This window comes from Balearica regulorum, chromosome Z (genome assembly GCF_011004875.1).
Source record: "Balearica regulorum gibbericeps isolate bBalReg1 chromosome Z, bBalReg1.pri, whole genome shotgun sequence".
In the NCBI taxonomy this organism is placed as follows: domain Eukaryota; kingdom Metazoa; phylum Chordata; class Aves; order Gruiformes; family Gruidae; genus Balearica; species Balearica regulorum.
Window position 1 is genome coordinate 84,950,651 of NC_046220.1, and position 27,153 is coordinate 84,977,803.

Consider the following 27,153-nt stretch of genomic DNA (forward strand, 5'->3'; position numbering starts at 1 on the left):
CGTATCTTCTACTTGCTGTGTGGCTGTATTAATGGAGCAAAAATGAGGAGGGAGGAGACAGTCATTGGGCAGGATAAGTAAAATAGCATGGGGCAGTCTTGGAGGTAGATTGAAGAAACTGAAAATTGCAGAAAGCAGAGGAAGAGCTGGAAAAGCAAGATGAAATACTACCTGGTTAGACCACCTTGACTTTTGTCACCATGTCCCTGGCTGTTCAGGAGCTCAGCAGAGTAGAGGCAAATGATGATCTGAGGTCAAACGGGTCACCAGCCTAAAAAGAGGCTCCAGATCAAAAGCAGAGAAAGCAAAACATAAATTAAAAAGTAGCAAATGCCAGACCTGTTAAGGTACAATGACAGTTATATGAGTCACTGACAAAGGGATTCAACAGAAAAGGGAGGGGAGGGACCTGTATCCGTGCATGCCGAAGCTCCCAGACTGGGAAGACTCAGACATGTATGGCTACGTGTTTTAGCAACATCATCCCTCATCAAGACAGATTTAACAGTGCCACAAAATGTCACCAGGAGCTTGAGCTTTCTCGTCTATGCTGTTAAACTGTTAGCACAATCCCAGCCATAGTTCTGGACCAGGCCGGCTAGCATTTTCCCAAACAATTGCTGGAGACAGTGTGGGAATTAACATGGGAGACACTATTCCCAAAATATGGTGTGCATGTGAGCGTAGGTTTGGATGGTGAAACACTTCAACTGCGTGGATGTGGGCTGGTCTTATAGCCAGAAAATAGGCTGGACACGTTTGACTGCAAAAATGCTACGTGAAAAACTTTAAGCAGAAAAACTTTAAAAGGTAGAATAAAATTGCTAGGCGGAAGTAGAATCAAAATAATGGAAAAACAGCGTAAAGGTAATTAGTGTTGTTGCTCTGAAGATGTAAAAGAGGCAAGGTTTGTGGAGAGAAGTAATATCTTTTAGTGGAATAGGTGTAATAAAAGATACTATTTTTCTTTACAAACTTTTCCTTGAAGTAACGATCATCTTTACTGTCTAGTTCCTGCTATAGTCTCATCATGTCAATGAGAAGAGTCGGTAGGGTCATCTCTCTATACAAGAATTAGTCTAAACATATAGTTAATCCTCAGCACTTTTTAACAGAAATAAAGAGTGGAAGGTGAAGACACCAGTTTTTATCAAGCTGCGGAAACTTTCTTCCTGAGATATGGCTTGTCTGCTGGTCTGTACTGTAAAATTTTCTGAAATTGGAGGTAGATAAAAACCAACATCACTGCTTAAATAGATGCAGAGAGATCTGGACAGATTGGAGAACTGGGCAATCACCAACCACATGAGGTTTAACGAGGGCAAGTGCCGGATTCTGCACCTGGGAAGGGGCAACCCTGGCTGCACACACAGACTGGGCGATGAGAGGCTGGAGAGCAGCCATGCTGAAAGGGACTTGGGGGTCTTGGTCGCCAGCAAGTTGAGCATGAGTCAACAGCGTGGCCAGGCTGCCAGGAAGGCCAACCGTACCCTGGGGTGCATCAAGCACGGCATTGCTAGCCGGTCTAGGGAAGGGATTGTCCCACTCTACACTGCGCTGGTGTGGCCTCACCTCGAGTACTGCGTGCAGTTTTGGGTGCCACAGTACGAAAAGGACATAAAACTATTGGAGAGTGTCCAAAGGAGGGCAACAAAGATGGTGAAGGGTCTAGAGGGGAAGATATATGAAGTCCCTTGGTTTGTTCAGCCTAGAGAAGAGGAGACCGAGGGGAGAGCTCATCGCGGCCTACAGCTTCCTCACGAGGGGGAGCGAAGGGGCAGGCGCTGATCTCCTCCCTCTGGTGACCAGTGATAGAACCCGAGGGACCGGCATGAAGCTGTGATGGGGGAGGTTTAGGTTGGCTATCAGGAAAAGGTTCTTCACCGAGAGGGTGGTCGAGCACTGGAAGAGGCTCCCCAGGGAGGCGGTCACGGCACCGAGCTTGACTGAGTTCAAGAAGCGTCTGGCTAACGCTGTCAGTCATGTGCTCTGATTCGGCTGGGCCTGTGTGGAGCCGGGAGTTGGACTCAATGATCCTCATGGGTCCCTTCCCACTCAGGATATCCTATGATCCTATGAAATAATTATTTGCTCAGTAGCTACATTGTCAGTGTATTTATGGGAGTAACAGTGTAGGTGTTGAGGCAGCACTATGGAGGGAAGGAAAACAGCTCTGGATCTAGGTGTCTAGAACAGAGAAGTGATTTTTTTCTTTAATTTCACATTGACAATCAGTGATATAAAAACCAAGAACACCGAGTCCAGCTCTGCTGATGTTGCTTTAAATAGGATATTTTGAAAAACTGGAAATGTTACAGGAAGGAGAGAGAAAATTATCCCAAGGATGGGAAACAAAAGTCTTCTGTTTGATTTATCAGACAGACTCAGTTACAGTCTGTAAGGTTTATCATGAGAAAAATGAAACAGGAAGTATCCAACTCCAGGATTTAGCAGAGACAGAACCAGCAGCAAATGATCAAAAGTCCAGGAAAACTCCAGCGGGAAATACAGCACAGTTTTAGGAGCATGAGTGATGTAAGCACCTTGATGTATACCTTCAAACTGCGATCGGATGACTTTGGGGAGATGCATTTTACTTCAGTGCAAACCTTCTGAAGAGGAACCCCAGTAAAATGCAATGGCCTGTACATGTGGGAAATCCACTACGATAATCAAATATTCTCCTGTCGTATTAAACATTTCTGAATTAATTCACGCCCTGTAGCAAATGAGCTGTGAAACTGCCTGAGGCTGGTCCTGTACAGCCAAGAGGGACAGCAGAGCCATGACTTTAAGGGGTTGAGGAATGCCAAGGGCTCCCAGTACTTCTCTTGGCAACAGCAAAGCAACAACATCATGTGCGCCAAAAGAAACTCTTCTGTGTTGAGGACCAAATATGGTGTTAAAAGTCCTCAGGAGGAAGAAGAAACGACTGCTCCTCTTGTTCTATAGCACAGGCAGTTGCATGAATCAGCTATAAATGTAACAGTCACTCAGTGGCTATGCAGTAGCATGAGATGAACAGGCTTGAGAAAGCAGGGTCCTGATCAGGTATAGATCAGATGTAAAGCACCCCCGTTGTCTTAGAAGAAGCCAAGTTCGGATGATCAGGCAGAAGCATTGCTCCACGCTGCTGCTGCTGCCTATGCAAGACTGGGGTTATGTTAAGGCACAAAGCCTGGTCCAGACCTCCTCTCCACAATGACCTGTCGCTGGGAGAAGCTTTGTTGGAGTCTAGATTTGCATTTGAATGTAACCGATACCAAAGAGCTGCTGGGAGAAAACGTTGGTGCTAAAGTAGTGGGTGTGCTGTCTAGGAATGAAAGCTCTCCTTCTCATTAAAAATTGTTGCTGGGAGTTTCAGACCCTGCTGCCCTGCCAATTCCCATTCCCTGGGGTGGAGGTTTTTACCTTCTGGGACTAACTACAACACAGCTTTATAGACAGTGGTTCTCTCACAAGGAAGCATGGATTTCAGCAAGGCATTAACTGTTCATTAGATATATTAGGCAAGATCCTCAACCAGTCTAAAGTGACATGGATTTATAGCAATACCGATTTATGTTATTCGGGTATGAAGTCTCATGTTTTTAAATGCCTTTAATTTGGGTTATTTTTAGCCAGGCCCAAAGTCATGACCTTGCATACTATTTTAACAATATCTCCTTTGTTTGTAGGTGCAGCACCACATTATTTGGTAATGTTTCAAAGCCATCACAGTCATGTTGACGGGAAGGAAAGCAGCAGAATATGCACTTCATGACAGGCCTCAAAATCATGGTTAGAAGAGGAGGTGCTGATTAAGTGGGTTTATGTATTTGTTACTATAGCAACTCTGCTTTTTTTTAACTGCACAGTGCTCATTGGTACATCTAACAATATAAATCACGTTAAGTGCCAGAAGAGAGTTAACAGCCTCACAGTTTGCAACATTGGGAAACATCTCTGAGTTTGGCCTGGAGAGGAGACGGACGAAGTCTGAGATGAGCAATCACGTTTCATGCCGTTGTAACTTACCTCTCCAAACACTGCAAAAGCTTAGCTGGGGAAAAGAATCATTTCAAGGTGAGAGCAGCATTAGGACATTAAGAACAGCCCTATATTATTATGAAAAGTGATGCTTTTTCAGAGCACAATTCTTTTCTGGGCCTGGCAATTTTAGTGCTGACCTGCAGCTTTAGCTGCCTCACCACCTTCTGCCAAGTCTTGTGTTTTGATCCAACATGTTGTACATTATAGGTATTCCAGCCCTTCAGGCTCTGTATAACAACACATGAGACAGAGGTTAACTCCTCAGTGGTGTTACCTGGGGTGTTCTGAGGAGCCCTAATCTGTGTAGGGGATCCAGCACTGCGGCCCCAACCACTGGGAAGCAGCGTGCATCTTGCTTCAAGCAACTATACCCGGGGGAAACCCAGCCCCCCGCCACCAAGAGACCTGTTCTCTGCTACCTTCCTCCTGCTTTGCTTTTCCTGCCTCGCCCTCTTCCCCACCGTGCTGCCCCTCAGGAGTGCTGCCATCCTGAGTACTACACGGCCGCCCTAATGCTCCCGGTCTCCTCACACTGCCTGTCCCCTCACGCTCCCCGGTCTCCTCACACTGCCTGTCCCCTCACGCTCCCCGGTCTCCTCACACAACTCCTCAGCCCGCCCCCTTTCTGGACCGCCGCTCTTCGGCGCCACGCTCCTCGCCCCGCCCCTCCACCGCGATTCGCTGTCGCGTCTGGCCTAATTAACATATAACAGGCCTCACCCGGCCGTGCCTGGCCCGGTTCCCCGCTCCCCCCGTTAGGGCGGGGAGTTGAGGAAAAGAAGGCTCATTGGCTGAGCGTGGCCATCAGCCCGCGAGCCGGCTTCCTTTTCATTGGTTGTTTCGGATTGTCAGTCATGGGAAACACTCCGCCCTCCGGGGTGTCCCTCCCTCGTGCCCGCTTGTTTGCTCCATTCAGTGGTGGGTTTCGAGGTGGGCGGAATCCACCGGCGGATGGGAGCTGCCGTTGCACAATAGAAACAGGTCCTCGGCCAGCATCACTCAGAGGGCAGCAGCCGCAGGAGGAGGTAGATCCCGTTCTGGTAACAATTTTACAATTGCAATGGCGTACGAAAGGCCTCTGTCTCTTTACAAAACCGTATCTTGGGGGCGTTTTCTCCAGAGCCTCGACCCTTGCTGCCTTTCCTCTTCGTGTGCCTCCCCGCTTTGAAATATCAAAATGTTGCCAGGGTGAGGAGAGGGCGTTCGCCTCGTGTCCTGACCGAGTCTGCCACCGAGCTGTTCCCGGAGGTGTGCGGTGGGCAGGACCGGAGCCGGGAGGGCCCGGGCGTGGGGCCAGCCCCGATCTGCCGTGAGGGGGCACGAGGCCCACCCGGGAGCGGGGAGGAGGATGGAGGGAGCTCCGTGTCCCTCGGGCCGGTCTCCTGGGGCCAGCTGAAGTCGTACTAAAGCAGCAGCTCGCTTCCCGCCCTGTTTTTTGGGAGGCCCCGGAGCTCGGCCTGCTGCGGGGAGTCCCCCTCGGGGGCAGTGGAGGCTGCCCGCCCGCTGCGGCCCACTCTGCCCTCGGCCCGGCAGGCCCCGGTGGCAGGTGGAAAACACCAAGGGCGGCTTTTTTGCTTCGGAGGAAACCGGACGTGAGCTGTCTAAGCCGTGCATGGGTGCGTGTTTACCAGCTGTCAAAACGGGTGATAAATTCAGCTGCCACCCTCAGAGAACAACTCCTCTCGTTTGCGGCAGCTCCTTGGGTCAAGTTTGGGAGGACTCTTCCCACAAATTTGCCACATTCAGGGTACGGCTGTATCTGCAGCTCCTCACTGTTGGTCACTGGTCCCCATGCTGACTTTCAACCTGTTGTGAACTTTTATGATATGGCCCTAAAAACTAGAGAGTAAAAGTTGGGAAGTAGCAGAGCTGCCGGTGAGGTGTTGGACGAGGAAACACAGGCTGCCTGATATTTTTAGAGCTGGGCTCTGCGGTCCTTGGGTTTTTGTCTCTCAGCTATTTGTTAAAAGAAGCGGCTGTTTGAAATGCTGCCGTCACAGGTTGCGTGCTCCTCTTGGCCTTGCTGCACCGTAATGTTAAGTGGTACTAGCGAAGTCTCTGAGCCACTCGGTGTGGTGTGTAACGGCACGAATCTCTTAACTACTTGAAGAAACCCAAAACCATACAGCACTGTTGATAAAGGGCTGATAAAAAAGGACAATTTTGCAGCCAAGTAAGTTAATAATTATTTGGTATCTTTGTGTTCTTAATTTCAAAACGTTAATACTGAAAAGCAAAGGGAAATTTTCTATACGTGTGTATATACGCATGGGTAATGCGAAGAACTGTGTGGGATGTGAAACTCTGCAAGTAATTCACGTATCTGCGCAGCCAGCAGTGTCTAACGTGGTGTTGGCTCTATCAGACATGGTCAGGTCTATAGAAATTTAGTCTGAGCATGTATTTTAAGAGAAAGTGTGTGTTACAGTCCCAGGACAAAACTTCTGATAATCCTGTGCAGTAGCGTTATGAGTCAGCAGTGTGAGTGCAGAGAAGATTTGAAGCTTTTTCTCCTGCAAACTAAGGAAGAAGCTGTCAAAATGCGTGGTAGTGTGCCATGCCTGAGTGAGTACTAATTGAATGTTCATCTTTACTACTGGTGGCAGTACCTTTATTGCAACAGAAGGAGCACTTTGCTGTTACTTGAGCTGGTGACTAATTGTGTATGGATAGTTTTTCAGATTCTTCTGTAATTTAAGCAGGATTTTTTGTTTATAAAGTCCTAACTGTAGTGCACACCGAGGTTTATAAGTGGTTGACAGGCTTATGCTTCACCTGATTGACACTGAATTAGCAAGCAGCTCAGTTTCCGCGTGCTTATTGCTGAGTTACTCTCCCAAGAAGAATTCCCTTTTGTAAGTGTGCAGCAGTAGCTGAGAACATCTTTGCTTCTATCTTAACTTATATAAAAAAAAAAAATCTGTATTTTTGAACTGAAAAAACCCAGCTCTAATACAGAGATGTTCCAGTTCTCCATAATAAAGCAATAGTGTTTTTCTGTTTATTTCTGCAATCTTTCTGAGGATTCTGCAGGATAAGGCCTTTGTCCTGCATACATAGATGCACTTACCTTTACTACCAGGAGCCCTCCCAGTAAGAAAAATGGAATGAAATCAAGAATGTGAATGCATCTTCTCAGAGTAGGCCAAAAATACTGCTGCTGCAGTTTCCACAGTACAAGATAATGGACTTTCTGATGCTTAAGAAAAATCTTTCAATCAGAACCATTAATGTATAAGAAAATAGCTCTCTGATGTTGTGTGGTAAGAGCTTTCATGAACCAAGACTCCAGTACCAAACAATTTAGTCCTACTTTCTAGTTGTGCTGCAAGAAGCTTGCTAATATTGTAAGTTAGAGTAATTCAGAGAACATACGCTCTTTTTACAAAGGTGTTCTGAAATTATTCTCATTGTACTCACCTAAGCGTGCCTCAAGTTGTGAACTTACTCTGCTTAGATGTATTAAGTTTTCTCCTTGTGGAATTGGTTGCCTCAGAATAAAAGGGAAGAAAAGTAGTTTTGATATGCTTCCAAAATGACCCGCTCACCACTACCAAACATTTTATTAGTAACACCTTCCCATATGATTGTTCCTTTTAATCTGCAGATCTCAAGGTACCTTAGAAACGTCCTTTAAAATGACCGCTCGGGACTTTGCTGGAATGAACTTGAAATACCATTACCACCATTTTCTGCTAACTTCCCCCAACAGCATCTGGTCAGCTCAGGGAGTCAGAGGTGCCGAGCTGCTGTGTAGAACTGCATCGCTCAGCCTCGTCTCTTTGCTCCTTCCTCTGTACGTGTACGTGCTGGGATGCTGCCGATGTAAAATGGAAATTCCTCCTTCCCCCTTAATCTGCAAAGCACCTACTGCAGTTCTACAGGGTGGTGGGTGTAGGGAAAGCTTGCTTTAAGTAAAAGTCTCATTGGGAGACACGTTTATAGTTGCTACTTGCCTAATGTAATAATTTTAGACTGCTTTATCATTACTGAAGTGATGAAGCCAGCTAGTGTGTGCCTGCTTTGTGTCATGCTTGGGTAGGCAAGGCTTGTCTGTTTATTAAAATAAAAAAAATGAAAAAAATAGAGTGCAATGGTGTATCTATACCAGACTCAGGATAGCACAGACTCACAGGATAGCTTGCTGTGGGTATGTAAGAAGAAAAAGTTGGGTTTGTTGGCACCTAGTGGTGCTTAAAAAAAACCAGTTGGAAACTCTGTGAGGCTTGTATGGTCTTGAATTAATAATTCCAGCTTGTGTTATCAATAACAAGCTTCTGTTAGCACACCGGTCTTGGTAATTTCTGTATGTGAAAGACTGGAACTGTTCATTTACACAGTATTTCAGAAATATTTGAAATAGATTTATGTTTAGTCATCCTTCAAACTGAAGGAAGACTGCAAAGTCTTCAAGTGTCAAGTTGCTGGCCACTAAGAGATACTCCTTAGCATTAAGGTATAATCCGCAAATCAGCCAGCCTGTGTAGTAATTGGAGCAGACCTTGCTTTAATTGACACTGAGCTTTCCGACTCTCTGAGCAATGTAATTGTACCTTTTAAAAGTATGATGAACCTTTCCCTTAAAAGTAGCTTTTGCAATTTAACAAATCCATAACTGCAGCAGCAAAATGTTTGCTCCTAGATAAGGCACTTGTGCAGTATTGGTAATTAGTTTGACCTGGCCAGATGCCTCCTGATAAGGCACAGCAGAGAGCTGTCATCTGGTATGCTGAAGAATTTAATTCTCTTAAATTGTGACACAGCATGTACGTAATAGTAAGTCAAAAATTACCAGTTGTATTGGATTGAGTCCAGTGGTGCACCACAGTCTTGTTTAGTCCTTACCGTTGTCAAGTACTAAAAGAAGAGAAGAAATCGTCGTTCTAGTTATGCTGACGCATGTTTTAGCAGGAATTTTATTCCTCTTTCAATTGCTTTCTTCCTAATTCCTCCTCACGGGATATTGCGCAACCTCAGTCCTCTGTGTATGTTTTCACATCACTGCAACCCCCTGCCTTTCCCTCAGTTGACATCCTTCCCCCTTCTCTATCAGCCTTTACTATCAAAATCCTCTCTCCTTTTCCTTACAGTTAAAGTACCACCATCTCAAGCCTGACCTCTCTTCTACAAAACCCATCATAAACCATTTAAAAACCTTCCCACAAAGCAGCATGACCCAACCCTTTCATCTCCTCGAAACCAGGTATCGATTTGGGAACCTTTCTTGCAGACCTGTCCTTGCTGCTTGCCCAAAGTGCTTCTCAGAAACGGGGCTGGCAAATACAAGCCACTGGGCACGAGGCTTCATGTACCTTCTTCCTTTCCCACGAGGCCAGAGAAGAAGAGTTGCCCAGGACAACTTATTTGCTGTCAGTTGGACCATGCTGCATCTAAAGTGGTTTTTTTATTGTCTGGTGGTGTCTTTCATCTGAGAAACTGTTACCTGTGATCCCAAACTCCTGGTGTGAGCTGTTTTTATGGCTACCCCAGTGTTGTATCTGGCTTAAGCCCTCCTGTGAGCCTGTTTTAAAAATCATTAAGCTACTGGTGGCATGTATAGATGTCACCTTGATTTTTAATCGTAAGGGTTACTGGATTGTCCTACGCATGTATTCTTGAGGAGGAATTAGGACTTTTAAAACAGAAGGACCTGGGCAGATGGGCAGCTTGTTCTTGCCCGGATTGGTGGCCAGCAAAGCCGGGAGGGCCCCGGCCACATGGGCAAAGCACAGAGCTCTTGGCACTCCTGCGGAGGAGTGTGGACAGGGGATGGGGAAGAGTGTTTGCTTTGTGGTTTCAGGGTAAGTCACGTTGAGTTCTGGAGGCAGATTCTTGCTGAAAAAGGGTTTAAAAGCCTGTGACAAAAGAAGTTAAGATATGTGCAAGATGGGAGATGAAACAGAAATAGGAAGCAATTAGAAAAGCAGGGGAAGGAGAACTCAGTGCTAAGTAACCAATCAGGTTTTATGCTGGCTATAAATTAACAGAGATTGTATCTCTTGGATCTAAACAGAAAACAAAGCCTGGTTCCTCCCACTTGCTTTATGCATCTGAGATGCCTCCACCAAGAGAATCATTTTAGGTGCCTGTATGGCACCTTAGAGGAGAGGAACAAGTCTCCTCTCTCACGGAGGAGAGAAGAAAGTAAGATTTCTAAGATTAGAATCACACCTCTGAAAAGGGGGTTTCTCTCTCTCTCTCGTTGGTTAAACAGTCAATTGATCAAGTGAGGAGAAATCCAGGCCACAATCTTGTTTGGTTCTTGAATGCTCATTAATTGCAACAAAGTAATTTAAACTTTATTAGAGTGAGATAAGGTAGGGTGTTTGGCATACTTTTTCATTCCTTGAGGTATTTGCTTGTGTCACGTTGAAGCCCCCCTAACACCGGACTGATGGGATGCCAGCTGAGGTTTTCTGCAACGCAGTAATCACAGATCATTTTTTAGTCTCATGTGCATGAGGAGATGGACTTGCAATTGTGTAATGATGGCAAATGAGCAATTAGAATTAAAAACAGTTAAGACTGAATTTGCCATTCCTAAAGGCTGGTGGTTTTGCAGCAGAAATTTAATTTGGCTTATCTGATCCTGATTTTCAGCTGCCCTGAGTTCTGGCAGACCAGCTGTGTTTAGTCAACTGCTAGCTGGTTTAGGGAGGAATTACCATGTTAAAAGCAACATTTGTTTGTAGTGCTGGCAAGGCTTCCATTCCTCCTGTCTTCACACAGTAAATTTATGTTCTTCACCATGAAACGACTAAACCGTGGGTTTTGAGTTGAACTTTTTTCAATTGCAAAGCCTAAATAAACAAATAAAGGATGAGAGAAAGGGATCCTACTGAATGTCAGTGCTACTTTCCTCTATGCTTTATAACGGGTAGAAGAGAAGCTTGGATGTAACTGATGATGAAAAATATTAAATGGTTGCGTGTTCTTTTAATGCTTGGAAAGATTGTGAAGAAAATCCTCAGATTGATTTTACAAGTTACAGTCTGCCATCTTAGAAGTTGATTATGTGTAAATGTCATTATAGAAGGGTCTTATAAAGTATTCAGGCTGTATTAAGATAATGAAGATTTGTTCCTTAATCAAATTTTGGCTTCCATCTGGAAGAAATTAAAAATCCAAACCATACATCATTTCATTCCTTAAAAATGTCTCATACCTGCTTTACTGTCCTTGCGTGTGTCTTGGATGTGAACATGTAGCTGGGCCACGGGGTGATGGAGCACCGGCTGCAGGGGTCCCCCATCCATGTCAGCTGCAATGGAGAGGGTTCCCTGCCATGCTGATCCTGGATCTCTGCCTTTCTCCACTGACTCTGAAGGTCTAGTGCTAAAGGGATTTATTTTTTTCCTCTCCCAATGTCAAGATTCTGCACAATATAGCATCTAAGCTGTGTACGTCTGTCCTTTACGCAGATTCACAGAACAGTAGGGGTTGGAAGGGACCTCTGAAGATCATCTGGTCCAACTCCCCTGGCTAGAGCAGGATCACCCAGAGCAGGTGGCACAGGATGGTGTCCAGGCAGGTTTGGAATCTCTCCAGAGAAGGAGACTCCACAACCTCTCTGGGCAGCCTGTCCCAGTGCTTGGTCACCCTCACAGTGAACAAGTTTTTCCTTATATTGAGATGGAACTTCCTGTGGTCCAATTTATGCCCGTTACCCCTTGTCCTGTCACTGGGCACCGTTGAGAAGAGTCTGGCCCCTTCCTCTAGACACCCACCCTTTAGATGTTTATAAGCGTTAATCAGATCACTTCTCAGTCTTCTCTTCTCCAGGCTAAATAGACCCAGCTCTCTCAGCCTTTCCCTATACAAGAGATGCTCCAGTCCCCTCATCATCCTTGTAGCCCTCAGAACTGGACACAGTACTCCAGATGTGGCCTCACCAGGGCAGAGCAGAGGGGGAGGAGAACCTCCCTCAACCTGCTGGCCATGCTCTTCTTAATGCACCCCAGGACATCATTGGCCTTCTTGGCCACGAGGGCACACTGCTGCTCATGGAGAGCTTGATGTGCACCAGGACTCCCAGGTCCTTCTCCGCAGCGCTACTTCCCAGCAGGTCAAGCCCTGACCTGTACTGGTGTCTGGGGTTATTCCTCCCCGGGTGCAGGACCCTGCAACTTGCCCTTATGGAATTTCATTTGATTCCTCCTTGCCCAACTCTCCAGCCTGTCCAGATCTCGCTGATTGGCAGCGCAGCCTTCTGGTACATCAGCCACTCCTCCCAATTTTGTATCATCAGCAAATTTGCTGAGGGCACACTCTGTCCCCTCGTCCAGGTCACTGATGAACATGTTGAACAAGACCGGAGCAAGCGCTGACCTTTGGGGCACACCACTAGATACAGGCCTTTGTGGCCTGCCATCCTAATGTGTCTTCATACAGGCTGTGGTCCTGTAAAAGCACTGGCTGCGATTGCTATTGTGTCTCTGTGTTGGTGAAATAATGTTTAGAGAAGAGTCCAGTACATATTCCCTGGTGGTACTGTGTTATACAAGTATGCAATAAATGATAGTTTCTGCTCCAAAGAGCTTGCAATTAATAGTTGGATAAAATGGGTTTGAGAATTGTTCTCACCTGGTGAGATTAAGCATTAAGCTTTTGAGCGATACTAACAAATTTTTTGTTTTGTTAGGGAAACATATCCTTTATTGAAAAGGATATATTCTCTCTGAAAATAACCTTTATTTTCAGGTTTGGAATTTAAAAAAAAATATAAGCATGGAATTCAGAGTTCAGTGAATTTGTGACCATTTTAATTCTACATTTTGTTCTAATCTAGTTTTAATATGCTAAGAGACATAGTTTCTTTCCTTTCTGTTTTTCAGGCCACAAGATTGATTGTCAGAAAGCTATTGGAAAAAACGCAGCTTAAATTTTCTTGCTGTACTAGCCCAAGTCATTCTGTCCTCCCTGGTATTTGCCCTGGTGCCAGTTGCATGGGTCACCACGGAAGGTTAATATTTTGCCAACGGCAGTTGTGCTCTGGGTTTATGGTGCAGCTATAAGACAATACCTAGTGAATGCTGGCTGCCTGCAGCCCACAGCACAATGCTAGCTCACGTTAGTATCCCCGTATGTTCTCTCTACTCATTCATGCACTCTCATTGTTGTAAAGCCTTCCTTCTTTTTCTTCCTCCTGGCTGCCACAAGGCAATTTGGGGTTATTATCATGGTGTTGGAGCAAAGAGTCTTACCTAGCATGTACCTATTTCTTTTACAACAGATGGCGTACAAATATGAACATTAGTTCCACTGCCTCTGCATCTGAATTACTTTTTTTCCCTTTTCCTAGGTGCAGTGTAACAAAAAACAATGTTTTCCCGACTACGAGTAGCTGCCACTCCCTGTGCGATGGCATGTCGCAGCGCACATACGAAAGAAAAAGGCAAGCCACTGATGTTAAACCCACGAACAAACAAGGTTGGTAGTACCTGATTATCAAATCTCTTATCTTCATCTGGTAATCATCCAATGGACCTTGTTCTGGGATTAAACCACCTCCAGGAGGTGGACTGGGTCACAGCCAAAAAAGGGTACAGAAGATGGAGGAGTCAGTGATCATTTTAAGTTTACTACGTGGACACCTATGGTACAAGGACTTCTGATAACACCTTCTGCTTCTGTCAGCTTGCCCTTCCCCTGGTTTGCTATGGTTTATACAATTAATACTGCTGTTTCCTTGTGCCAAATGAAGAGTTGCTGATTCTTGCTGTTTACTGGCTTAGTTTTTCGGCTGGTTGAATTGAAGTAAAGCTTTAGCAGATAAAAAGTCTTATTTCATAGTTTGCAAAAGTTAATTCTGAATTCAATCTTGCTGGTGATGGAAAGTGTTAGCCTGTGTGTCCTGGCTTTTTCCTGCAAGAATGTGAATTGGGACCGAGCCATATCAGTAAGAAACATCCCTGTGTAGAGAGTCAGACAGAGAGCATCTAAAAATAAGCCTTGAATGGAGCTAGCTGGGAGGTAGAGACAATATGTTAATTCCATGCATTGGGAGGAACTTCTCCTAATAAAGTGCTTTTTTTTTTTTTTTTTAACCTTCACAAAAATTTTCCTATTGCCACAACCCCATCCCCAATCTCTCTTCCCCTTCCCCCCCGCCCCCCCAGAGGAGGAGGAGTAGCCTTCAGGAATATTGAAACAATTAATACATAAACTAAAACAAGTAAGAAATGAGATGAGGGCTTTTGGTAGCTGATCCAAGATGTCTAAAGTGGCCAAGAAAGGTGACAAATCTAGCCACCTCTGACAGGGCATGTCCTGAGCAACGGACCTATGGAAGCAGGACTTCCATAGTTTTATCCTATGTTTTTAATGTCTGTTTTTTCTCCTCTTTCCCGTTCTCTGATTTTATTTTTTTCTCCCTTCTGTAATGCCTTTTATTTCCCTTTCACTGTATATTTCCTTCTCTTCCTTTTCTGCCTGTGGCTCTGACTCCTCCCCTCCCTCTGTATTCTTAGCTCTTTCCCGTGTCCCCTGCCACTTCCTAGATGCAGAGAAACACGTGCTGCTATGAATTGGCCAGCTGGCAAGCCAGACGCATAACCCCGAGCCTTTCTCTCAGCAGAAGGGCTAGACTGGCTCTTTCCTCTGCACAGCAAAATCTTTTTTTTTTTTTTTTTTTTTCTTTGTCCCTCTCTTTCTGTCAGAATTAGAAGTTGGCCAGTGGGCTCAAAACATCTGGGGAGGATATCAAGCTAGGAACTGGAAACTGCATCTTCTTGTGTCCTGTCCATAACTACAGGGAGAATTGCTCATGTTTCTTTTGGCAAAAGTGATTCCTGAGTGTCCTGAAAAGAAAGAAAGAAGACAAAATGTAGACCTGTCCTCATGTTTCTTATTGTTTCTTATACAGTGTAGTGTAGTACGAGATGCCTTGATACTGCATGAATGCATGTTGTGTATATAGAGCGAGCTGTAAAAGTTAGAGGCTGGCTGTGAAAATAAAACTGGGATTGCGATGTTGGGAAGGGAGAAAAGAATGGATTGGTGTGATTTGTCAAGATCAGATTATCTCGAGACTTTTTTTGAGCTCTAAACACTTTGACATACCAGTGGAAATTAATTCAAGCCCTGTAAGCTTTTCCAAGTGCTGGTTATGCAACAGTGTTCAGAAACAAAAACAATAGGTCATTTCTTATTGTTTTTCTAGTGGTAATATCTTTTTAATTTTTTTTAAGCCTGCAGTTCTCTGGTGGGCTGAGCACAATGCACTTTTTTAATGGATTTTTTTGAGGAGGAGGAGGAGAGAAGAGCAGGGAGCTGCTTATTAATAGCAGTTGACTTTTTTTAATTTTTGAATGTTGTCAAGAAATGATACATGTGAGAGGGAAAAAAAACTTTCCACATTTGTTCAGCTCTGTCATTAAGGCTGGCACCTGTTTGAATGGTTCTGTGAGCTAGTTAAATGATACTGCTTGATGCTGGATGCAGTATCTGTATAGAAATATATTTTGAAAATTCAGCAGAGAAATAAATGATTGACTAAATACACAAAGTACTTTACCCTTTATGCTTTTCTTGCCCGCTGTGCCTCATGTACATATATATATATATATATGTCTCATATAAATACAGGCACAGATAAAGGGCTTTATCTCTTGCTGGCAGCTTGAGATTGTCATTTTATGACTTGCGGTTTAGTTGCTGTTGTTTAGTTTTTACAGTCCCTATCAAGTCTACAGAACATTTGGTCTCCTCTAATAGACGTGGGCCCTAAAATAAACTGCGAGATGGCAGGATCACTAACAGAGAACCACCCCTTCCTCTTGTGCAAATTAATCCACTCCTGTTCTTTGTCATTAGAGTAGGTTTTTTTCTCACTATTTGGTTTTTGGGTTTTTTTCCTTCCCATCCTTACCTGTTTTTTGCAGGTGCACACTACACCTGCATCAACTGGTTTAGGTTTTTCTGTTTCAAGACCAGTTTTCAAGAGGGTTTTTTTTTGTCAGGGCAGCTCAGAAAAGGTCACAAGCTATATCAGTAATGCCCTTGCTGTCGCAGCCAAACAATTGCAGAACACACTGTAACTGCATTGCTGGCATCCATGTATACTGAGGATCTTCCATGATGTTTGATTTCTGCTCTGTGACAGGGATTCAAATTACAGTTAATTGGCTTCAGGACCTTTTATTCTACTGGAGATCCCTGCTGTGCCAAGGCAGCATTTTAAGCTTGTTGGGTGCTTAGAATGCTGTTAGGACAATTTCATTTGTTTAGTACTGGCAAATAAATTGTTATTTTTGTTGTGCTACTCCTTCAGATTCTCACTCAAGGGCCAGGATTTCTTCTTCCAGCACAGAACAGATGATGCATGAGTAGATGATCCCTGACCTTGCCGATGTCCATTCTGCCATGTAGAGTGGCATCACTTTATGTGATGTCATGTCTTTATCTTCACTGGAAATCTGTGGCCTGTAACATTATTCATATGTTTGCATTCTATGTGCTTGCAGCAAATCTGTGACTCTGAATAATTTGTGACACTTCCTGTATTTTAGTTGGTGATTTTTCTACCTCATGGCATCAGTTCTTGTTACTCTCTAAATGCGTGACTCTATTTTGTACAGTTGATTCCATCACCCCTTTTTCTATTACTCTGTTCCTCAGTATTGTTTGGTTTTTTCATTCTTTAATACCGTTTTCCTGTTCTGACAATGCCTCCCAAATTTTTAGCTTCAGCCAATACCTTTGGGACATTGCATTAAACACACACATGCACACACACATATTGTACGGATGTATGTGCCTGGGTGCATGTGTGTGGGAATACATGGTATATTTTAAAAAAGAATTCACTGGCGGTGTCATAAGTGGCAGTTTAATCCCAGACTGATTCCTGAGGAACTGTCCCAGTGTCTACCTTCCACGTGGGCTCTCATCTTCTCATACCTTGTATTTAGCTAGATCATTAATCACAGTTTCATCTGTATTCATTCCCAGCTTTTTCAGCCCAATTTATTTTCATCTATGCCTTACTGAATATTTCCAAAAACTCTGATAGATTACCTTTGTTTAAAGAATCAGTTTCACAACAAAGATGCACCTGACCTCACTGACTTCTGGCAAATATCCAAACAGTGTGTTTCCAATTCAGAATAACGAAGAAACAAAACTCAACCCAAAGTTAAAGCTATCTGGACAAAATAAATATGATAAGAGAATGTGAAGAAAGATTGTATGGATTTTAAAATTTAAAAGAAGATGCCCCTTCCCCTGCCCTTTTTCACCCTGTTGGTTTTTGACACATTTGATTTGTTGTAATATTTTTTAGACTGTGTCAGTTGGGTTGAGCAGCCAGGGTGTAGACTACGCAATGCCCCTGCCTTCCTGGGGAAACCAGGATAAACAGGATGGGGAGATGTCCTGCAAATGGTAATTGTCATGTCACTAAGAAACGCAGTGCTTGGAATACTACCAGCAGTTTCTGATCAGTCACGAAGAAGGATCCTAGAAGGCAGGAAACTGATAGTTCCCTTGCACACAGACACACGTCCAACCCAAAAATCCCACCGCAAGTTTTGTGTGCTGCCCAACTGGTTTGGAGATGGGGAGGGATTGTTGGGTGGAGGTTGCGTGGCCGTGCTTCTGCAGCTTTTATCAGCTTCCTTGAGATCTGTATGCTTTTAAAGGGAATGAAATCTGGAAAGATGGAACTGTTTAATCTGTAACCAGCTTTTATCATCTGTCTGAAAAGGTGCTGTAAGTGCCAAAGGTGGTAGGTAGTATTACACCTCATTTGACTTAGATCAGCTATTCTGCTCAGGACTCGTGAGCTGCATGGAAGGTGGGTGGAGGAAGGAAGGAACCTGTCCTGGTTTTTAATATTTTCGGTTTCTTTTTTTTTTTTTTATGGTAGGATTAATGTCATTAAAGGAGAATAAAAGCATTGGTATCTTCTCAGTTAGAAAAACAGCAGTTTAATGAAATGTTTCTGAGGTGTTCGGTGATGCTGTACGGTGTAGATGAACAATTTCAGTCATGCTCGTGATTTGCAATGAACAGCTTTACCATAAGCGTTGGCGTTTGGAAGAAAACCCTAGAGAGGCTGGATGGCCTTCTTGCTGGTGTGTAAAGGCTTTCTGTTTCTAACTTTTTCCCATTTTCTGCAGGGGAATGCTTTTAGTTGAAGCCACATTAATAGTAAATGAGAGCTACTGTGGGTTAGCTAAGTCTGGTTCAGCAGCCAAAGTGATTTACATCTGGTTCCACACATACCGAGGTGGTGCAAGAACTGATGGCATCTTTGCTTGCAGAGAGACTGAGGTCTTTGAAGATTTAATAACCTGGAGAAGGTCTGGGTCATTTCACAGTTCAGCAGGGAGTAGATTGCTGTGCTGTATCAGCCATACCCTCCAGTATATATACTATGCTGTTTCTGGAAGAATAAAGATATGAAATTGAGTTTAAAAAATGAAGGAGGAAAGAAATCAAAGGAGATTTCCATATTCTACGCTATTCTCATGAACACAGAGAAACTTTGAATCTATGGTTGAGATAGCAAATGCACCTTTGATTCATATGAGTGAACTTTATTAATTTGCAATGGAGACATTGCGCAATAGTGAACTTTGTGATTTAGCAAAAGGCAGCAGAGTTAAGAGAAGCAGCAGCCCACAATCCAATGTGAAATCCACTTTATTTTAAAAGTCTTTATGATGCTACTTCAAAGCCTACAGTATACTGCTGAATATGTTACAATAATGATTAGAAGTTAGATGAAAACCATTTGATTAAATCTTTCCTGTAAAGTAGGCTAACTCATTTTCCAAACAGTGGCATGCTTGGATATATTGTGCATCTACATCTTTATCAGGGGCTTTGAATGGGTTATTTGTTATAAACTGTGCAGGTTTTCAGAATGTTTGAGAGTATTTATGGTATCAGGTAAAAGTATCCCCTCCTACATGTATATATATGCCTGCAAGACTTTGCAGGTAGGGGAAAAAATAATCACCACTAGTACTTCTCTGCTTAGAAACCTCTCTGTGTTACTTACTCAATGGTGTTATAAAAATCACACTTGCAGGATTCAGGTCTCCTGTTCACCTTGATGCAAAGCGGGCAACTAGAATTTCTATATGCTGGTATTTATAGCACTGCTCGCTTTGTGTAGTAGAGTGCAGTTGTTAGTGCTAAAGTGAGGTCCCAGTGCCAGATACTTCATGGATTAAAGGCACAGTACATGGTGATTCAATGTGAGCTTGTCTTAACTAAAAAACTGTCAACACTTCACTTTACTTGCTTTTTTTTTTTTCCCCCACGGCAGTACGTTGGTTTTGTTACAATAAATTTGTCCATGCGTATTAATTAATTCATTTGTGGCCTTTGAAGTGTGCTGGGTTTTCTCCTAGAGTCACTCCCTGCTTTGTCTGTACTATCGTAGAAAGGACACCTGTTTTTTTCTGAGCTGTAAAGAGGATTAAGGAAACTAATCTAAGTGAAAGTCAGTGCAGAACACTCAGAGAAAGGACACCTAGCACTGTGGGTCAAAGGAAACCAAAATTTGATCTCTCTGATTTAAATCCAAATCATGACAGTAATTAGGCATTTGATCCCAGTGGAAACCAGGGGGAATTTGGCCTTTATGTAGGTGCTGGAATCTAAAGTGCCTTTGAGAACATCAGTCCCAGTGCTGCAAATTGCTGAGTTATTCCTGATTCACTGGGAGCTGATTGCTGGTTCTGTCAAACAGGGTTTATAAAATGAGGGAAAAGGCTAGGAAGAAAAAAAAAAATACTGCAGCTCTTCTTGAGCTAGTTGAAGGAAAATCTCCATCCTGTGAGGTGCTGTGTGGGGATCAAGCCACAATCCCAAATCCAAAGCAAGAGGCAGCTGATGGTCACGGCCAAAGATAATGAATGGGAATACAGCAAGTGTTGGAAGGGCTCTGAGGTTTTTATAGTGCTGCTTTGAACTAAACTTGTTCTCTTCTACTTGCAACAAGGATTGAATTTCTGTGTGGAGACTGATGGCATTCAGATTCCTGAGTTAGGCCTGGGCAGAAATGGAAATGTCTTTTAATGTGGTAAGATCTAATTGTCATGCAAATAAACAGCTGGAAGTACTTAGTACCACTTAAAAATTCACTGTGTTTAATTTTACTGTAGCTCCAGAAACACTGAAAAACCAAGTTGCCTATAGACTGGGAAAAATGTGAATAAACTGAATAAAGATGGGTGGTTGTTCTGCTTAGTGCTATCCTCAGGGCTCATTTGATTATTATTAAGAACCCAGGTAGTTTAAGGTCACTGACTTCAACATACAGGGAAATTAAGGAAAAACCATGTCCCAGTGTCATGGTAATAGTGGAAATTAGATAGAATTTATTTTTCAGGGACTTGCGAGTTTCTGATGGGGAGGATGTAAGTTTTGCTAGTGAGATATTCAGGTAGTTTAGAGTAAAATGTCAGTACGGCCAGTATGGTACCACTGATGGATTCTGGCCTTTGATGTGCCTTAAACTGGTGACATTAGTGGCTTTACTGACCCATGTTTATATATCTCCTGAAAAGACAGTAAGCTTTGTTTCTTTCTTAGTATCATAAATCTTTTGGCATCATTTTTGTTTTTGTAGTGCCTAAAGTAACAATCAAAATATTACAGAAGTTTACCAGCTGTACTTGGCTTTGTATCCTAAATCACTTGCGCTGCAAGTACAGTTTGTGTTGAGGAACGGTTGTTTCACAAAAGGCATAAACTGCTGATGGTTACAAATTTAGGAGGTAGTTAAGGAAAAGAGGAAGATAGCTGAGATGTGTTTTTTCGCATGGTGCGCTTCCATGCAACTTTGGAAGATGCATTTACATTCCCAGAGAATCTTTCAGTATTTCTTGTGAAGTACGTAGAAGTGAAACTAAAGTAGATTCTTTGCAATATAAAGAGAAAAAAAAAAAAAGCATTCAGTGTGTGTTCCTCATGGTTTTTTTTCTCATGCCGGTGCTGCTTTTACTGGTTGTGTTCTCAGTGGAAATTTTGGATTATTCCAGTTGTTTTTCAGACAAAATTATCACGCAGGTAAAGTGACTGTTACACCCAGCAAAAGACCCAGCAGGAAGGGTAAAAAGTTCCGGAATAAGCCATCATCTCTGAAATTTAGTTACACACAATATTGGAAGAATACTTGAGAATAACAATTACATTAGGAAAGAAAAAAAAAAAAAAAAGATTTGCGAATGACTCGTGGATAGCAGAAGCAGGATGTAAATTGAATTCAGTATTTATTGTCAAATCTACTACATGGAAGGTTGTCAGAAATATGAAGCATTGATCTCTCTTAGGGCTAAATACTCAGAGTTTTTTGCTAAAAGGTATTTTCAAGTGTTTTTTACAAAATTCTGAAGTTTGTGTTCTTTTTTTTTTTTCCTAGGAGTAGCTTGCTTTTTACCTCCTCAAATATTTTATTACTTTAGAACATAGGATAGAATTTGTACAGAAAAGCAAGTGGACTGCTTAAATCAATGTAGTCAAAAGGACTGATATTAAATGTGATTTAAATAAGCAAAGAGAAAAATTATATAAAAATTATTAATAATTTTAATTATGTTTTTCCCTAAGGAGTTGCCATATTGGTTTTAAACCAGTCAAGTATGCTGAATTACACTAAGTATAGCCTCTAAAGCAGAGGTTTTTTTGTTAATGGCATGTTTTCTATAACTACCTGTGAAAACCTATTCAAACATAAGCAGAGGTGAAAATATATAATCTTCATTTATGGGGTTTTTTTTATTCTAAAGTGGGAAAAGATTAATTTATTTTCTTGTGATTTTTCTGATTGCGGAAGGAATTTGGAATGTAATTACAAGGCATAAAACAAACTTTAGAAAGCTTTTTATAAACCTTTTTTTTAAAAAAAAAACCAAAAACAAAAACCAAAAAACTTGGCAGTAAGAAGCTGCTTCCAGCTGCAGGGGACAGAGTTTGAGAAAATGTGCTCTTGTTTTTTAATCTAGCTGCTTTAGTAAACAAAGGAAGTGTTGTTTGTGAGTAGAACTGATGTTTCTTGTTTCCATCTCTTTCAAAACATTACAAGTAGCAGACCTTTCCCTTTCCATTCTGCTTTTGCTCACAGATTGATGCACAGCCTTAGCATAGCAAAGGCTTTCCTGGATTTTCACCTCCAGTGTTTGCACATATCAATTTAATCATTCCCTGAACTGACCCAGTGGATAAACTGAAATAAGGAAAGTTTCTCATTGCTCTTTTGGAAGTGGCAAACTTAAAGTGGGGTCAGTTGTTGTCGGAAATGGGGTCAGCGCTTTGAGCCAGGTTGGCTGTGAATCCAGACTTGGATCAGTTAACATCTTGCCAAGTTACGCCTCGGAGTTAACTGCCTGTGAAGAGGTCTTCACTAACAGGTAGCTCTGAGCAGGCAGTTATGTGTACTAAGTGAAAAACCACTTTTATTGAATGTTATTGTTAAATAATTCAAATTAGTATTTAAATAACTATAAATTAAACACTTCATCCACCTTGAAACAAAGAAGAATGGAAATTGTGGGATATTTTTGTGGTTTAACTCTCCTGAAACTTAATTCGTTACAAGTGAGGCTTTTTGGTAGTAGACGACTACAGTTCAAGACAAGTAGATTAGTTCTAGCCCTAAGTAAAAATCATGGGTTTAGGTTGAATTGTGATCTCAGTAGACGTATCGGGGCAATTCAGTAACTTTGGGATCTGGCTGGATTACTGGAAGTGTGTAGGAAAAAAGCAGCAAACTGAGCAATTCAGATAAACCTCTGTGTACTAAATGTTACTGTGTGTGATTGTAGAGACCAGACTGAGTGACTAACATGTTCCTGGTCAACCCTATATGTTCCTGTGAAACCACTCAAGAAGCATCCGTTACTTTACTTTTAAACCTTAGCCTGCCTGCAGTGGGATCTCTTAGTTGTTCTCCAGTTTCACAGAGGAAAACGAAATCTGGCAAAGGGCATGAGGACTCAAGAGATGCGGAAAAGCTGTGGTCAAAAAGGATACCCCCAAAGGATGAGGAGAACCCCACCAGAGACAAATACATCCAAACCCTGTCTGCTCTGGCACCTGCCGTGAGAAAAGGATGCAGCGGATAGTCTGAAACGGCAAATAGAATGACATTATAAATAGAAATGTTAGAGGAAGAACTGCTAATTATTTCTCACCTCTCTTTTTTTCAGGGTATGGCCTTTACATTACATGAACGACAGATGCTTGGGTTGCAAGGACTTCTGCCTCCTAAAATAGAAACACAAGACATTCAAGCCTTACGCTTCCATAAGAATTTGGCAAAAATGACTGACCCCTTGGAAAAGTAAGTCTCCTCTGCCCTTGTTTTGTCATGCAAATAAATGGAAATTGCTGTAAAATATTGCATGGGGATAACCAAACAAGGTTTCTATGCCCCCACTGGGTTTTTCAGTCGTTGGAGGTTATTTTCACGTCTGCACAGAAAACTGCTTTCATCAGTCACGCATTCATCACGTGGCTAAATGAGATAGGGAAGCTTTTTTCTTATATTACATAGTCATAAGGTAGCGAAAAAGAATGTGCACGAATTAGCCAGTAACAAAGCTTCAAACCTTGCTGTAATATGTAATAGGTATTTCTGTAATATGTAAGATTTGGGTGGCAGGTTGTTAGAGCACAGAACTATTGCGGGGGAGAAGGAGGCAGCTAGCACATGCTAGAAAAACATGTGAGAATGAAGGTAAACTGAGGGTTTGATAATTAGGTCTGAAAAACAGTGTTTATCATATACAGCAGAAAGGAATTACAGGGTTAGAATTTTGAGTCTCATAATGTGTAATTTTTTAGTATCTTTTTTTCTGTTTAACCCAGTGGTTTAGTGAAAAAAATGTGAAGGATTTTGATTCGATGATTTGTTAGAATGGCATGTTTTTAGCATCCTGTTACTGTTTTCATACAAGCCTGTGTATATCTGCATGTAAAAATACGCAGTCTCCTAAAGGCGAGAGGAGCACTGGAATGGTTTGAGGCTTACTGGACCACATCAAAACTCTTTTGTTCCTATGAAAACCGAAAGATGGCATTTAAATCCACAGCATGTCACTTGCTGATCTGAAAGAGTCAGGTCATCTGTATTGGCAAAGTGCCTGGTTGCTGTAGCCTAAGATGAATCATTAATTCATTAACCTTATGGTTTTGGGTCAACAAGACTGAATATGAATTGATACGCGGTAGATTGGTAGGTGAATTTGTAAAAATGCGGGTTTGATTTATACAGCTAGGTAAGACCTTCAAAATGAACTTTTAGTTAGGAGTTAGTTTGTGCTAATATTAGGATTAACAAGACCTTATTGTCAGGACCTTACTTTTTTTTTGGATGAAAAATTCTTTCGCTGATAATTTTTTAAACAGTAGTGAGACTCCCAGCTACATCCTGTAATAAATCCATGGGTTATCTTTTATCACAGTGCATGTTTGTGCCTTGTTAGCATGCATGGTGTGTCATATCCAGGTTTTTTATTTCAGCTTTTTAGTACTGCTACTCTCTCTTTTCCAACTTTTGGTTAGGGCTCAAAGCCCAGTTTGAGATGAAGCAGGAATTTCATGAAGAAATAATTTGAAGCAAGTTTGGGTTTTGCTTTGACATTTTTCATGTTGTTTTAAATAAGCATAAATGTGAAACAAGAAGTGGTGTTTGGTTTTTTTCTTTTGCTTGATTTCAGGTATATCTACATAATGGGAATCCAAGAGAGAAATGAAAAATTATTCTATAGAGTATTGCAAGATGATATCGAGCGGTTAATGCCAATTGTATACACACCAACAGTAGGCCTTGCCTGCTCACAGTATGGACACATCTTCAGGAGACCAAAGTAAGAATATTGCTGCTACTTGTATTATAATTTTCTCTGTATACTTGCCTGAGGTTTTGTGGTGGCTTGACCCAGGCTGGAGGCCAGGTACCCCCAAAGCTGCTCTGTCACTCCCCTTCTCAGCTGGGCAGGGGAGAGAAAATATAATGAGAGGCTCGTGGGTCGAGATAAGGACAGGGAGAGATCGTTCACTAATTACTGACATGAGCAAAACAGACTTGGGAAAATTAGTTTAATGTATTACCAATCAAATAAAAGTCAAGTAATGGGAAATAAAAATCTTAAAACACCTCCCCCCACCCCTTCCTTTTTCCCAGGCCCAACTTCATTCCCCATTTCTCTCCCTCCTCCCTCCCAGCAGCACGGGGGGACGGGGAATGGGGATTGTGGTCAGTTCATCACACGGTGTCTCTGCTGCTCCTTCCTCCTCAGGGGGAGGACTCCTCACACTCTGCCCCTGCTCTATCCTGGGATCCCTCTCATGGGAGACAGTCCTCCATGAACTTCTCCAGTGCCTGGAGCACCTCTTCCCCCTCCTTCTGCACTGACCTGGGTGTCTGCAGAGTTGTTCCTCTCACATCTTCTCACTCCTCTCTCTGGCTGCAAAAGCTGCCACTCCTTTTTTTTTTTTTCCCCTTCTTCACTCTGTCATCCCAGAGGCACTACCACCATTGCTGATGGGCTCGGCCTTGGCCAGCGGCGGGTCCGTCTTGGAGCTGGCTGGCATTGGCTCTGTTGGACATGGGGGAAGCTTCTAGCAGCTTCTCACGGAAGCCACCCCTGTAGCCCGCCCTCCCACCCCACCTCTCGCTACCAAAACCTTACCACGCAAACCCAAAACATGTTTTATTTCTGTTTCATTTGGATTCAGCTATACAAGAGTTGTACCAATTCAAGGGAATGAAGTTACCCCTGTGCTTGGGGTATTAAATCACCCCTGCACACAGCCTGTGCAGAGAGGCAGGAACACAAGGGCACACACACCCCTACAGCAGATTTGCTGGAGGAGGCTCAGGCTAATGGTGGTCTGGGCAGAATCGAACCTGCGACCAACACGTTGCTGCCGGTGGCAAAGGGTCATTTCCATTATACTCTCACTGCAATTCAAAGTATTTCTTGAGGGCTTTAGTGGTGTGTGGAGGAAGGGCTAATCATTCGCTGCCGTGAGGACTCAGCTGTGTGGTGTGGCTGCTGTGATAAAGAGAGTTAGGAAACTCATGGGTTTGCTCCCAATCTGGGGCAGGGGATGTGAAAGAGGTACTCTTAGTTCTCACATCCTTCCTTCCCTCTGCCACATCTCTGTATGTATTATAGACCAGTTTGAAAACTTTCCCCCTCTAGAAGTTGTCTGTACAAGAAGCAGCAAATGGATCGGAACTCAGGATGTGTGCCCCTTTCTTGCCAAGAACCAACACTTTCCATGTGTCGGCAACTTACGTTACCACCTCTGCCGAGCCTTTTGTGCCCCCTTTCCTCCTAACCACAGCGGGCTTGCTCAAGCAGAAGAAACACAGGCACTTCACTTCTGCTCCTTTGCCTCCCATCCCAGCACTCAGCAGTGGGAAGCACTGTTGTTCTCGTGGTCTTGTGGTCAGTCACTGTCTTTCTCTTTCCCTCTTTCCCTTTCTTTTCCCTCCCCTCGCCTTGTGTAATATTGTGAATGGAGATTCACTATAGTAAAGCCAGGTTTAGGATCATGTTCCCTTCTCATATCCTTACAGGGGAGCCTAGATCCTCTGAGGTGTTTTGCCCTAGAGGAGTATTAAAGGTGAATATCTGTAGTAGTGTAAATTTGAGGTAGCATCAACAGGTATTTTCTCTGTGTTCTTATTTTAGAGTGTCAAAAGTAGCTGAATGGACTTGTGTGTTACAAATTGTCCTTCAAGTGATTTATGTCAGTGACTGCAACGCTTTCAATTTTAAGAAAATGTTACTGTTTGACATTTAGTTTTACAAAGCAAGGTGAAATTTCTAATTGTCACCTATAAAAATATTTCTGCTTTGTTTTTTTTCTTTCAGAGGATTATTTATTTCTATCTCAGACAGAGGCCATATAAGGTCAATTGTGAACAACTGGCCCGAGAATGATGTTAAGGTACTACCACTGTTTAATTTTTTTTCAAGTTGTTATCTTAAGATTTGTTAGTATTTGATGGAAATGTAAATACTAAATAATGCATCTTTGGCTGTTGGACGATGATGGCAAAATACAGCTAATGCAGATAATGCGTACCTTGAAGAACAATGTTTTATCCTAAATATAAGGTTTATGGTTTGATGATGAGAACTAGACTTG

The 27,153-nt window shown here is 42.8% G+C and overlaps 1 protein-coding gene across 4 annotated transcripts in view; it reads left to right on the top strand.

Moving 5' to 3' along the window:
• The first annotated feature begins 4,900 nt into the window (after positions 1 to 4,900).
• Positions 4,901 to 27,153, top strand: part of ME2 (malic enzyme 2) — a 35,793-nt gene continuing 13,540 nt past the window's right edge. Inside the window, exons 1-6 of one of the 4 annotated variants that reach the window (XM_075739593.1) lie at positions 4,965 to 5,057; positions 9,123 to 9,235; positions 13,334 to 13,461; positions 23,196 to 23,329; positions 24,708 to 24,857; positions 26,877 to 26,952. In XM_075739593.1, the coding sequence (XP_075595708.1) occupies positions 13,354 to 13,461; positions 23,196 to 23,329; positions 24,708 to 24,857; positions 26,877 to 26,952 (468 nt within the window). In that variant the 5' untranslated portion in view covers positions 4,965 to 5,057; positions 9,123 to 9,235; positions 13,334 to 13,353. Of the gene's footprint in view, positions 5,073 to 9,122; positions 9,236 to 13,082; positions 13,102 to 13,333; positions 13,462 to 23,195; positions 23,330 to 24,707; positions 24,858 to 26,876; positions 26,953 to 27,153 lie in introns of those variants that run through there. The other 3 variants (XM_075739596.1, XM_075739594.1, XM_075739595.1) reach the window with 3 other exon arrangements.